Source organism: Conger conger, chromosome 1, assembly GCF_963514075.1.
Source record: "Conger conger chromosome 1, fConCon1.1, whole genome shotgun sequence".
In the NCBI taxonomy this organism is placed as follows: Eukaryota; Metazoa; Chordata; class Actinopteri; order Anguilliformes; family Congridae; genus Conger; species Conger conger.
In genome coordinates this window covers 83,294,355-83,308,147 of record NC_083760.1, presented here as the reverse complement: position 1 = coordinate 83,308,147, position 13,793 = coordinate 83,294,355, and the positions used below count along the sequence as shown (strand labels likewise).

Here is a 13,793-nt window from a genome sequence, read left to right as displayed (position 1 = left end):
TTCCCACATAAAAAAACGAACAATTGGAACATTCAAAATAACAATAATACATCGGGAATACCTCAACAACATAAATATCATCCGAGGACCCGTTAATAGTGAAATAATTATCTAGATAGACTTACCAAAAGGAGCCCATGGAAATGATTCGCGCCAGGCGATTTCGAATAGTTAAGGAATCCGGGCTGTAAGGACGTCATTCGTTTATCTCGGAACAGCGCCGCGATATCAACGTGCGGCCAAGAATATATCGCATCCGAAGTGATAAGAACTTCCGTTGAAAATGAATGGGAAAAGTTAAGGAATCCGCGCTGTAAGGACGTCATTCGTTTATCTCGGAACAGCGCCGCGATATCAACGTGCGGCCAAGAATATATCGCATCCGAAGTGATAAGAACTTCCGTTGAGAATGAATGGGAAAAGTTAAGGAAAGTTAAGCTTAACTATCCGCGGCTTCCGCGCGGGGAGGTCCTGGGTTCGAATCCCCGTCGGCTGGGGCCTCTCTGTGCGGCGTTTGCATGTTCTCCCCGTGTCTGCGTGGGTTTCCTCCGGGTACTCCGGTTTCCTCCCACAGTCCAAAGACATGCAGGTTAGGCTGATTGGAGAGTCTAAATTGCCCAGAGGTATGAGTGTGTGAGTGAATGGTGTGTGTGCCCTGCGATGGACTGGCGACCTATCCAGGGTGTATTCCTGCCTTTTGCCCAATGTATGCTGGGATAGGCTCCAGCCCCCCTGCGACCCTGTTGAGGATAAGCAGGTTCAGATAATGGATGGATGGATGGATTTCATGGAATAAAGATAGTTAGCCTAAGCACTTCTAAGATAACCATATAGCTTGTGAACTGATGATTGCTGCTTTGATAGATAGCCATTACGATCGCAATGAGTCCTAAGTCCTTACCTAACTATTTCGTTCACGACGCGTCTTTCTTCCCGATTCGATCCTTGTAGGCTACTGAATTCCAGCAAAACCATCTAGAATCATAATTTCAAGATTCCAGAAGTCGGACGGCAGAAGAATTGTGGAAAGTTCTCCAATACGTTTGGTACCTAGCTGATTTTCTTACAAAACTACAGGACAGTATAGGCTAATTAAGATAATTGATGCCTTTTTAAAGGTGAAGGGTCATTTTTAACTAGGCATATTCACTGCTCTTTATACTAAATGTTTCGAAATGTACAAACTTCATTATTTTTGAAATAATTTTCGCTTAACAATTTTTTTTAACGTGCTTGAGACTTTGCCGACGTCTACAGTCAACGCAATAAAGCGTGTATTTAACCTACCAGATTTAGGATAAGTGACTGCAAAGATATCATCATCTTGAACTTCAAATGACATACTGAACTGGATACTCTCTTCAGAATGTGCCACTTTTGGTAACAGTAATCCATGATGACAAAAGTACTTTTTGCGATGGTCAGTAGTCGCCATTGTAAGCTTTTCTCCGGAATTCCCACTGCGCAATTTTTCCTGGATGTGTGGTCGTCCTGAATCTGCTTACAGCTGAGACGTGCTTTTTGTTTTAGAGGTGTAGCCGACAGAAAGAACCGTGATGCAGGAACATGGAAGGAGAGGCAATTTGATGATTGTGCGTACCGATTAGGCTGGCGGCCCGCTGGCCTATGGTAGAAGAGCTTTTTGTGTACAGAGTACAGATGAGGACACTGCTTCATCACTGATAAAATGTTCAATAGATTATCACTGCCTCATCACTGATAAAATGTTCAATAGATTATCACTGCCTCATCACTGATAAAATGTTCAATAGATTATCACTGCTTCATCACTGATAACATGTTTAATAGATTATCACTGCTTCATCACTTATAAACTGTTCAATAGATTTGCTATGATCCTGATTTCTGACTGTTAGTTTATTCTGTGTTTTGGTAAATTTATTATTTTTCATATTCATGTCTGGATTTCTGTTTACATTCATTAGTCTTTGCACTCGTCTTCCCCTGTGATGTCCGTGTCTTTATGTTGTTCTGAGCCCGAGTCACTTCCCTGTCTTCGTGATTCACTATTTGGGTGTTTTCTGGTTTCTGGTTTCCCACGATTCCTTCTCAGTCTTGCTTTTTCTTATCCTGCTTTTCGAGTCCTGAGCCTTTATATTCCTTTACCCCAGTTCTAGCTTCCTTGCTCCCGAGCCCTTGCCCTTGTGACATTCTGTCCTGTTTGTTTTTGTTTTCTGGATTCTCATTTTTGACACCTGCTTGCTTCTCTTGTTTTGTGGATCTCTGTACTGCATTTGGATTAACCTCCCAGTTTTTGAACTCTGGCTGTTTTTTATTGCGCTTTGTCTGCACCTTATCCTCCTGCTATTAAACCTGCCACTTTTCAACATCCCAGTGTCTGCTATAGGTTCCTCTGTCTCCCCCGGTGTGATACGGTTATCACTGCTTCATCACTGATAAACTGTTCAATAGATTATCACTGCTTCCTCACTTATAAACTGTTCAATAGATTATCACTGCTGCATCACTGATAAACTATGGGAGTTATCTTTGTGAGTACCTGCATATGTTTCACTATAGTGTTGTTTATTCTTTGCTGAACTACAGGTTTTTATTTTTGTTACATGGGGATGTGGGAAACAGACTTGAGGTTAGACTTCACAACAGATATCCCACCAATGTTCAAGTCATTTCCGGGAGATCACCTACAAGATGGGAATAATACATTTCATAAGACACATTTACAATTCTTGATTTTGGGCTACAAACTGTGACATAACCATGACCTTTTTTGACCCAGTGTGTCAGTCAGCCTACAAGAGGGCAATTGATTTTGGATCGGTTGTAGGTCATGATTCAGACAGAATTAGCAGGATAGAGGTAATGGAACCACTCGGGACAAGTAACCATTCCACAATACGTTTTGATGTATTTTGTATGCCATCAAATTTTTTTTTTTAAAGATATTTTTTAGGCCTTTTTCAGCTTTATTGGACAGTATATAGTATAGAGAGACAGGAAGAATGGGAGCGAGAGAGAGGGGAAGACATGGGACAAATGTCGTACGGTCAGATTCAAACCGCAGACGTCGCGGCTCGCAATGAGCATGCGGTCAGCGCTCTACAGGCTGCGCCACCGAGACACCCTAAGGTGCCATCAAATTTAAGTAATTTAGACTGTGTACAAATTATTGATTGCAGGACTGTGAATGAAAAGTGGAGCAGGTTCAACAGGGTTATGCTTGATGCACAGTGTAAATTCATTCCTAAGGAGCAGAAAAGTGAGTTGAAAAATCTCCACAGTGGATGAATACAGCTATACATAAGAGTTTGTGAAAAAGTAATAAACTGTTTAAGATATATAAAAAGGACAGCACTGAGAGTAATAAAGATGAATATTGTAATATGCATGCTAAGGTTAAAAAAGAACTAAGGTTAGCCAAAAGGCTATTTGAAAAGCAAATTTTAGATTATGCAAAAGAGATAGGGGATAAAGAGTTACTGGATTAATTAATACGTAAACTAAAGACAAATAAGGCAGCAGGCCCCGGTGGCATATTGCCAAGGCTACTCAGGATAATTTTTAAACCACTAGCAAGTATATTTAGACAGCAGTGCAATGCATGCAATCATGTAGATACAGGTCAGGAGCTTCAATTCAGTCAGGACCACTCTCATCTGGTACAGTCAGTGTTGTGCTGATAGGTGACCTGTTACCCCAGTCTGAGGTTGCGTGCACTCTGGAGCAAAGGCCTCTCAGTATTTGGCTGCATTCATTTTTCCCTCTTATGTAAATGAGAGATTTCAGTTTTTGATTTTTAATACATTTACATTTAATCAAATGCATTTAATTTGCACATTAGCAATGTTGTATAAAATCACCATTACATCCTCTCAAGAACATTGTCTACTTGTTACTTTTAGAATGGTTTTAAATGTCCTCCTCAAAGGATCTAAGGGAGCAGAATCTGATGCAAGTCTAAAAAAGAAACATACTTTATTGAAAAACGACTATAATGTATGAACTATTCAACGAAATAACTTGTGGCAGGCTAATTAATTCGGTATTGGTGTAATTGTCTGATATGCCAAGAGTGCTGCTGGGAAATATGTTTTCTGTTTTCCAATGTGAACTCAATTGCACAAAAGTGGGTCGCAGAAAAGAAAGGATAAAAAAGGACCAGGAGGAAAATGTAGCAAAACTACCTAACTGGACGGCTTTTTGGGAAAACAATCGCTGAACTGCTACCCTGTTCCCAGTAGCAGTTTCCCATCGCAATCATTGAACCCGACGGCGGCGAGAAGACAACATATTGATAAATGTTAGTGGCCAGCTTCATGTCTCTTTGTTTTGGTAAAGCCCCCCCCCCCCTTCTGGAAAAGTGTGCATAAGAGTCTTACTATGTCTGAAATCAGAAAGCCGGAAAGCTTTCTCTCTTTCTGTTATTTCTTTGCAAATAAATACGAAAGTTAAACTCACGTATAGCTATCGTTGTTTTTACTGGGAAGTTTCATCAGACGATGCTCACCTGTGAAATGTTAAAAATGGCATTTTTCCCTAACAGTGGCAAAACAAGCGTGGGGGGATTTCACCTTCTCTGCATTTTGTAAATACACATACTACAAGAAATGAGGTAACGTCAGAGTACTTTTCATGTCAAGGGTCCAGTGAACGAAATGCCTAATGGTTTGTAATAACGTGATAACTCTGAGAAACATCGATAGAATATCCATTGTTTACTTAGAATTTCTCTGGAGGAATTATTTTTGTGCTGTAGCATACTTCTACAAAAGTAGTGGTGTAATCGCTGTTTTGTATCGGCTCTCTGGAATACAGTGTGCTCACATACAAGGTTATCTGACCAGTAACCGTAATGCAGTTCCCAAGTATAGGTGTACCCGCCATTCCTGATCAAAAGACTAAGGAATAAGTTCTGTCACCATGCAGCCGGCTAGGTTTATGGTATATTGAGCTGATGACTGAGACACCTTGAGCTAATGACATTATGTTTCCAACGGTGTAGTTTGTTAGGGGTTAAAAAAAAAACATGAATAGGAACAAGCAAGAATAAAGAGCAAGCTTGCTTTTGAATAATATATAGTATGTGAAATTGTGGAATGTGTTTGAATTATTGATGGGGGTTGGGCCTTTTGAAGTCTCCAAATGTCCTTTTTGGAAAGCTGTCTAGGCATAGCTTAGAGACAACAATGTATAATGCTTATTTTTTGGTCCATAGTTTGAAAGGGGATTTGAAAGGGGATTTTTTTCCAGTGTTGTGACTTGGCTCCATTGTGTTTCTAAGCACACCAAACCTGTAGTCAAAAGGGTTCAATAATAGTAACCATTTGTCATTTTAAAGTTTGTGTTAAGAAATGGGGTAATACTTAAGGGGTTAAGTGACTATTGGACTTTAATTTTTCCTTCCATTCTTCCACAAATTTTAAATCACAGTGACCGCTGAGTTTGTGGATTGTATATTCCACTAATTCACACTTTTTTCAAGAACCTTAGAACATTTCTCAGGGTCCCGAGTTTTATGATGAATGAGGATGTCACACCAGAATGAAGATCGTTCACTATTGAACTGCAGGCTTTATTTCTGGTACAGTGAGGGAAATATAAAACACTTTAAAAGTTTGTAAGGAATTAAACAGCTAAGAAAATCAGCCGCAGCTCAGGACAGTTTTAACTGTGGTGCCATGACAAGTGTCTGACAGACCTCAGCAGCAGCCAGGCCAGAGGGCTTAAAATGAGAGTTCAATAGAACTGAATGAGTAATTTGCAATATGCAACTGTGGATATAATTATAGTGATTTCTACATGTACCTTTGATTGTGGGAGTGAAAACATATGAATCAACATTTGAACTAGGAAACCTAGAGAACTAAAATTCTTTTTTTTTTTTTTTTTCATTACCAAACACAAGGCGAATGATTGCCATATACTTCATTCGCGAGCACTGGTGTTTTAATAATGTTTTCTAACTTCTTTGTTTCCAAAATCTCAGCTGTGTGAGATGAGGAGCTCCTAAAGTTTTATTATACTCTGTCACTCGTCATCCCATGGAAATGTAAAACTGGTTCCTTCCATCTCTTTTTTTATAACAGCAGAGAACCTGGCTTCCTGTTCAGCATTGAAATGGTTTCTCCAGTCTCCTGTGGTTCCTGCAAGACCAACAAAAGAGAAACACTAACACTGGTATATGGGGAAAGACAAGTGGCATGTTATTTTATTCAGTTTGTAATTATGACTCTGTTTGTGTCAGTCATATGGCTCTGTGTGAGCTGATGGTCTGTGTCCACCTCCCTTTTATAAATGTAAAACCCAACGCTAACCCAACGACGGAATTTAGTGAGGGCTGAAGGTATCAGCCTGCTCGTCCTTCTGGTGTTGCTGAAAGAATACTAATAGGGTTAAAAATTACTGGCCCCTATGCAGACAGTCTAGATCAGCCAATAAACAAACCACGATACAAAGGCAGTAGTACCACTCTGCCTTCCGCTCTTTACTGGTCCGGGCTGACCCAGAATCTCCACAATAGGGCCAATAGATTCACCTTCGTTTATCTGACTCCATTTTAGAATAATAATTTAGATTAGTTATCCACATTTAGTGGATGTCGTATTCATAATTTTGACTTGATCGCTATAGGAATCCTGTACTGAGAAGAACTCGCTGAACAATCCTCTGCTGGTACCACCGCATGTCACATCGCGCGTTACGTGTACGTCTCACGAACTGACTAGCTATCTGTAGTCATTACAGAGGTCGCAGGAATAGCTACTCTCGGGTATATCTGTTTACAGCCTAGGGACCCAAGCAGACCAACATAGCTACGGCTGTGCTCGACATGAATGAACTACCATGCGGAGGCGAGGGATTTACCAACATAGGTCTACGGGTGCTATACGCCGTGATACAGTAAGTGGAAATAATCATCCTCCCTAGACCAGTTTGAGGGGGCAAACCACGCATTCCCTGTGTAACATTAAGTGTCAGTAAGGAAAACCAAACAGATCAGGTTTTAACAATTTTATTTTACCAGGCAGGTTACATACGTAATTACACACTAGTTTCGAATAAAAAAACATTACAATGGAAACCAAATTACGGAGTCTTAAAAGTCATACCTGGTAATAAAAGCTACATACGGGAGTCTGGCTACAGACACCCTGTACGTAGAAATGACGTGCACAGAGTGCACGGGAGGCTGATTGCATTCTCCCAGATTGCTTAGTTTGCTGTCCTTAAATCCAAAATCTGGCCTTTGATGTTAACCCTAAAAATGGGTCACCCATCTGTAATTTGGAGCCACGCCTCCCCAGGAAGCGCAGGGGGGTTGAGGCACATGGCTTTCACTGGGGCAGAGCTCCACACAACTTCTCCTGGTTGGTTATGATGTACAGGGTTTGCTGTTGCAGAAATAAAACCATTGCACCAGTCACACTGAAACAATCAGAATAATACCAAACATGAATATTATCTAAACTGACTTTGTCATGAAACATCCAATGCTGTACACATCATTTAGTGACTGAGTAAAAGAGGGAGAGAGCAATAAAGGGGGGTTCAGGAGAAGGTCAGGGCCTAACAGGCCGTGCCCTCTGAAACCTTCCCGTGCTGTAAAGGATGTTGCCCCGTCGTAACGAGTTTTACGGCTGGAGGCCTGAGTCTTCCCCCACAGGCTCCTGCCCGTATGGGTGTGGAGATAGTGGGGGTTAATGATGCATGCTCCTAAATTACTTTACAGCCACATATTCCACAATACCAGAGGAAGCCAGCAAGCTGACCAGCCCTGAGTGATAATGCCAGATTTCCAGCCTTACATAAAACTAATACTAAGCTCTCCCTCAGTTCCCATGTCTGTCTTCCATACATCCGATGCCTTTCACAATTTGCGTACCAACCCTGTCTCTCATACCATCTACAGCTGAACAAGCCTTACATGCACAGCTTATACATCATGACTATACCTGGTCCCTCTATTGGCCCTCTGTCCATTACTGCTTGTCTGTACCTTTCCGCAAGAACGGAGACTTGCTGCTGTCCATGATGTCCTGTGGCACCAGGGAGTAGTTGGACATTATGTTGGTCTTCATGTTGTTAAACTGGCAGTGATTGGCCACCTTCTCCAGGACGTCAGGACTCAGCTCTCGGCCCAGGAACTGAGCCATCCTAAGCACGGCTGCCCTCAGGTCCTGGAGGAAAAGTGCTGTGGTCAGTCCTGGTCGAGCAGTCATAGTTCCTAAGTTGATTAATAATATTTACAGTACTGTGCAAAAGTCTTAGGCACCTGTATAACATTCTGTACAGACAAGATTCTTCCAAAAATAATTCAATGAAAGGTCCTCAATAAATGTACTATACATTTTACATTACACTTTAGTAATGGCTCCTTGCTTCTGATCTCAGACAGCCTTGATCAAGTTTTTACGTAAAATGTAGTAAAAATGTTACTTTTTTTAATTAAATACAAAAATGTCTCTGTAAAATTAAATCTTTTGGAAAATGAATATTTAAAAAAAATATTCTAGTTTACATATAGTAATATTAATAATCACGTACTAAATATTTTTCTGTTACAATGTTTTTCTGAAAATATTGATTTCAACAGTAGACTGTTGCTTCTCTCTGCACTCACTAACCTGCCGCTGATCTGAGCTGTAGAGTGATAGCAAGTGCAGGGAAGACTGCAGACCCACTGAGCAGTGTTGGTGACTTTCCCAAGGAAGCTGATGTCTGCTCATAAGTTGGTAAGTTTGTCCCAAGGCTCCTTTTTGAAATAAAATCACTAAAGGGGGCCTGAAAACTCTCTGAATCCAGCAACAATGGGTGCGTCACAATGCTCTGAAAAATGTCTCCTCCTTTCCTCCACTCATCTTCTTCCCCCATCTCGAAGTTTGGGACACACCCAAATTCTCCAATATGGCAACAATGCACAAAAAAGACAGCTGATGTTGCCAAGAGGGTGTAGCTCACCTGCACCATTTCTTCATAGGTCATATAGAGGATTCTGCCTTCAATATCTGTGTTTCTCCAGCTTTTCACATGATCTGTCCACTTGCCAAACATTACTGCACAAACACAAACAGAGGAACCTTACTATGTTAACCAGAAGAATAGCAAGCATCACCACAAATCTATGCATCCACCTGCCAACACCTATTCTCTGCCCACCACGGGTCCCTTCCCTCACCCTGTCCGGAGAGAAATTTGTCCAGGAACTGGTCAAAGGTTCCAGGATCATCAAGGAAGCTGGCCATCCCGTGGAAATGAAAGGATGAAACGGCAACGTCTTTGGGGTTCCGGGTGACGTAGATCACCTAGAGAGTGTAACAGAAAAATCAGATGATGAGTGAGCTACAATCATTAAACCACATGTAGCAGTCGCGTGTCTCGGTGGCGCAGCCTGCAGAGCACTGACCGCATGCTCATTGTGAGCCACGACGTCAACGGTTTGAATCTGACCGTCTGACAATTTGTCACATGTCTTTCCCTCTCTCTCGCCCCCATTCTTCCTGTCTCTATATACTGTCCAATAAAGCTGAAAAAGGCCTAAAAAATATCTTTAAAATAAATAAAAAAACACATGTAGCAACAATCCCCCCCCCCCCGCCGGGATTTTGGGGCCCATAAAAATGTCTCACATTACCCCCCCCCCAACCGTAGGTCACACCATTATTACGCAATTATTGAGTTTTGAGGGCTTCTATGACACAGGGCCCTTAATTTTCCAGCAAGGCTATCACACTTCACATCCAGGCATGCTGAGGCGGATTAGATCAACCAAACTTCCTTCCACCTAACAGAATGACACAAACTAAATAGTAATAGCAAAGAGGTCCTACCTTGGCCTTGGAGGTATAGAAAGAGGGGGGCATGAGGTGGTAGGGCCAGTGGGAGACCATAGCCCGAGGAGGGGGGCGGTCGCCCAGAACCAGGGCAGCGCGAGTCTCCTCCAGCCAGGGAACTCGATCCCAGTTTGGGATGGTCTGTACTGGTGTCAGGTCCCCGCCATTTAGAATCAGGGGCAGAATCTCTTGCATCCATGTTGTGCCTGAGCAGGGAGACAGTTGTGATTATGGCTCATTGCCATGGAGCTCTCATTATATCATGCTAGCAAGCATTTTGTAATATCATGTTTACTTTTTCAAAACTCTTCACACAGTTAGCACAACAGCAGTCTCTGTGTACTAAACTGTGGATCCTTTTTTCATTGATTTAACACAAAATGCATTCAATAATTCAAAATACATTAATTATTTTCTCACTCAAAGACAACCACCAGCAAAATGTACAACACTTTTTGTACATCTTAAAATACTGTTACATACTGTTACAAAACATAGCATGCTTTGTAACCTCCTCGGACCATTAGAGTGCAGCACAAAAGGATATTACTCTGTATTAGTCCTAGTAGACTATGTGACCTGGTATCTGGAGGTGGTCCCCCTCCACAATATATCTGCCAAGACTATTATTTTCCTCATGGAGCTGGACGATATATGACCACGGTCCACACGGCCCCCCTGAATGCAATGAATGCTGCATGCCAGGACATATCTGTGGAAGATCGTCTGGGATCAGGCATTCAAAGAGGTTTTTTCCCAGGTGGATGGCAAGAGAGGAGATAAGATGTGACATAGATGAGAACTTGGCCAAAATGTGGTTTACTAGCATTTATCAATGTGTACATATTCTACACATATATACAGTATGTGTGTGCTTTTTCCTACTATGGTATTAGAATTGCTAATAGTTATATTTCATTTTGTGTATTTTGTTTTTCCATTTTGTGTTGGCATTTTGGAATTAGACTACTACTGGATATGCAAACATGGTAAAAATAAAGCATATTGAGGAATTGCTGCATTATTCATTCATTCCTTTAAAGTATAATTTATTACATTCCATACAAAGTACCGTTCTTATTTTGTATTGGAATCTTGGGTGTAAAAAAAAAAGATGCATCTCGGAATGTCATTTCTTTTTAGTGTTTTTGGGTCATTCTGTTATGAATGACAAAGTGATCTTGTTGGGCGACACCTTAAGCCAATGTTATGGTAGAATTGAGACTGATTTTGTATAAAGTGCATTCATGTCGCGAGAATTTTATTTTGTGGAAAAAAACGGCCAAACGTCGGAAATCCGCCACTGTGCCTGAGAACTTTAAGCTCTAGGCTACAGTGTAATCACGTGGATACGTGCTTTTCATTCATCTTTGAAATGATTTTCTTCAAGATGGACCCAGGAAGAAATACAAAAGTGGGTGAAAGAAGAAGACAAATGGCTGGATGATGGAGGGGGAGAGGGAGATGAGTATGAATGTTTGGTGCCATTCAACATGTCGTCTGGTGTAACGTAAACTAGCAAGATAGCTAACGTTAATGCAGTCGGGATACATTTTTGCAATAGCGTTGCTTAGCTAAGGTTAGTGGAGCGGGGATACATTATTGCTAGCAAACGTTCACAATACCGTTGCTTAGCAACCAATAAACTACTGTTCAGCGGAAGAATATATCTACATAGTTCCATTAAAAATACATTAATTTAAAATTGGCCTTGTCTTTCTTTAAATGTGGAATTTTGAAAGATAAATGTGGTAGCCGTTGTTTAAAAGCGTTATGGAACTCGAACCTGTGGAAAATCGTGGATATTGGCAGAGCTAGGGGGTGTAACGACTTCGCGTCGTGCCTAACCACCCCGCTAGCTTTGCCAATATCCACCACATACCACGGGTTCTCGTTCTATGACGCTTAAGCAAACCAGCTGACGGTTGCCTGGGATGTATAAGGCTCAGACGTTATTTCCCCAGTGTCTACCCAGAGAGGACAAATGGAGTGATGTTGACAAGAACATGTGGCCAAATAAATTAGACCAAGGAGACAAAAACCAGCATTACTGTACCTGTGACTTCCAACATTGTTTTTCTTAACAAAATGTTTTAAGCTGACGCCTACAGTCAGCGCAATAAAGCGTATATTTAACCTAACAGATTTAGGATAAGTCGCTGCGAAGAAATCCTCATCTTGAACTTCAAACGCCATACTGAAGTTGATCTTCAGAATGTGACACTTTTGGGAGCATTAATCAATGACGACGAAAGCACTTGTCAGTAGTCGCCATCGTAAGCCTTGCTTTCTTTATGTGTGGCCAGGAAACTTGCGCAAAGAAGGCGCAGATCAGTAGGCTACGTCAGTATTGCCCACGATTTCCACCAAAGTTTTAATAAAGAATAAAGATAGTTAGCCCAAGCACTTCTAAGCTAACTATATAGCTTGTGAACTGATGATTGCAGCTTTGATAGATAGCCATTACGATCGTAATGAGTCCTTACCTAACTATTTCGTTTACGGTGCGTCTTTCCTCCCGATGCAATCCTTGTAGGCTACTGAATTCTTGCAAAACCGCCTAGAATCATAATTTCACTTGTTGACGTTGCGTCGTCCGGACGGGATTAGTGACTGAAGAGCTTTCCGTTACTGTCGTTGGCTACTGTTACTACAACAGTTTGCTGACCAAGCCCGATCTCGGGTTCACAAAATGCAATGCATGTATTTTACCCAAATATGATGTCCCAGTGTGTGATCGTTCGTGGTCGGAAGAAATGAAAGCCTGAGCCAATACGTCAGATGTCAATCAACAAGTATGCGATTAAGCGGCGAGGTTTCATGCGTCAGAAGATAGACGCATTCAAATAACAGGTAGTCAAGAAGAGTATTCTGTTAAATAAAGTAATAAGTAGTAGGCCACCCCCTCCCCCCCAAAAAAAGATCGATGCTGTCTGGGATTACCTGGAGAGCCAGAAGCAAGATTCCAGAAGTCTGACTGCAGAAGAATTGCAGCAAGTTCTCCAATACGTTTGGGACAACCCAACTGCTTATTTTCTTATAAAACTACAGGACAGTGTAGGCTACCTAAGCGAATTGATGCCGTTTTAAAATTGATTTTTTTTTTAACATATGCTTAAAACTTCTGCACAGTAGCTTACGTCAAAAGTCAGCGCAATAAAGCGTGTAGTTCACCTACCAGACTTAGGATAAGTGACTGCAAAGATATCCTCATCTTGAACTTCAAATGCCATACTGAACTGGATACTCTCTTCAGAATGTGCCACTTTTGGTAACAGTAATCCATGATGACAAAAGTAATTTTTGCTATGGTCAGTAGTCGCCATTGTAAGCTTTTCTCCGGAATGCCCACAGCGCAATTTTCCTGGATGTGTGGCCGTCCTGAATCTGCTTACAGCTGAGACGTGCTTTTTGTTTTAGAGGTGTAGCCGACAGAGAGAACCGTGATGCAGGAACATGGGAGGAGAGGCAATTTGATGATTGTGCGTGCCGATTTGGCTGGCCTATGGTAGAAGAGCTTTTTCTGTTTTGATTGCCAACAATAGGGTAATTGTACCATAAACCACATGGGGGAGAAGTAAATCTTCGCGCTGCATGTGAGGATTTAGTGGGGTGGCTTAATTCAAAGATGGGAGGCGTGACAATGAGGCAGGTCTACTGTGCGCACTCTATAGGGGAAACTGATACCTGTGAGAGGAAGGCAAAATGAACAAATTCATTCAGGATTCCCTGCTTTCCAACCCACATTAAGCAGACATCTCTGTGGTGTTTTTGTTCTTCGCACCATTCTCTGCAAACCCTAGAGACTGTTGTGCGTGAAAAACCCAGGAGATCAGTAGTTTCCGAGATACTCAAACCACCCTGAGTCACATGACATGAGCATGCGCACACAACAACTGAGTCATATCAGGCTATAAAGGGAGATGCTGGCCATAAGGCATTTTAGGGCCATGTGTCAGAAGGCTTAAGCAGAACACAATG

General features: G+C 41.6%; 1 protein-coding gene across 3 annotated transcripts; it reads right to left on the bottom strand.

Annotated features, from left to right (window-relative positions):
• Positions 1 to 5,524: 5,524 nt before the first annotated feature.
• On the bottom strand, positions 5,525 to 13,298 carry LOC133136255 (sulfotransferase 2B1-like). Of its 3 annotated transcripts, none has more exons than XM_061253587.1 (6): positions 12,991 to 13,297; positions 9,810 to 10,018; positions 9,158 to 9,284; positions 8,941 to 9,035; positions 7,979 to 8,159; positions 5,525 to 6,125 (listed from the first exon to the last, which is right to left on the bottom strand). In XM_061253587.1, exons 1-6 carry the CDS (start codon positions 13,136 to 13,138, stop codon positions 6,010 to 6,012), a joined length of 876 nt encoding a protein of 291 aa, XP_061109571.1. In that variant the 5' UTR covers positions 13,139 to 13,297; the 3' UTR covers positions 5,525 to 6,009. The 3 variants fall into 3 exon arrangements, with proteins under 3 accessions (XP_061109571.1, XP_061109564.1, XP_061109576.1); XM_061253580.1 differs by lacking the exon at positions 5,525 to 6,125 and adding an exon at positions 6,979 to 7,373 and having other exon boundaries at positions 12,991 to 13,298; XM_061253592.1 differs by lacking the exon at positions 5,525 to 6,125 and adding an exon at positions 6,979 to 7,407 and having other exon boundaries at positions 12,991 to 13,296.
• Positions 13,299 to 13,793: the final 495 nt, after the last annotated feature.

Excerpts from the sequence above, each read along its gene's own strand:
- LOC133136255 (XM_061253580.1), bottom strand. The coding sequence starts at position 13,138 with ATGGCGACTACTGACCATAGCAAAAATTACTTTTGTCATCATGGATTA. Across the intron at positions 9,285-9,809 it reads TCTATACCTCCAAGGCCAAG|GTGATCTACGTCACCCGGAA; the intron begins GTAGGACCTCTT and ends TACACTCTCTAG. Across the intron at positions 9,036-9,157 it reads CAAATTTCTCTCCGGACAGG|TAATGTTTGGCAAGTGGACA; the intron begins GTGAGGGAAGGG and ends GTGTTTGTGCAG.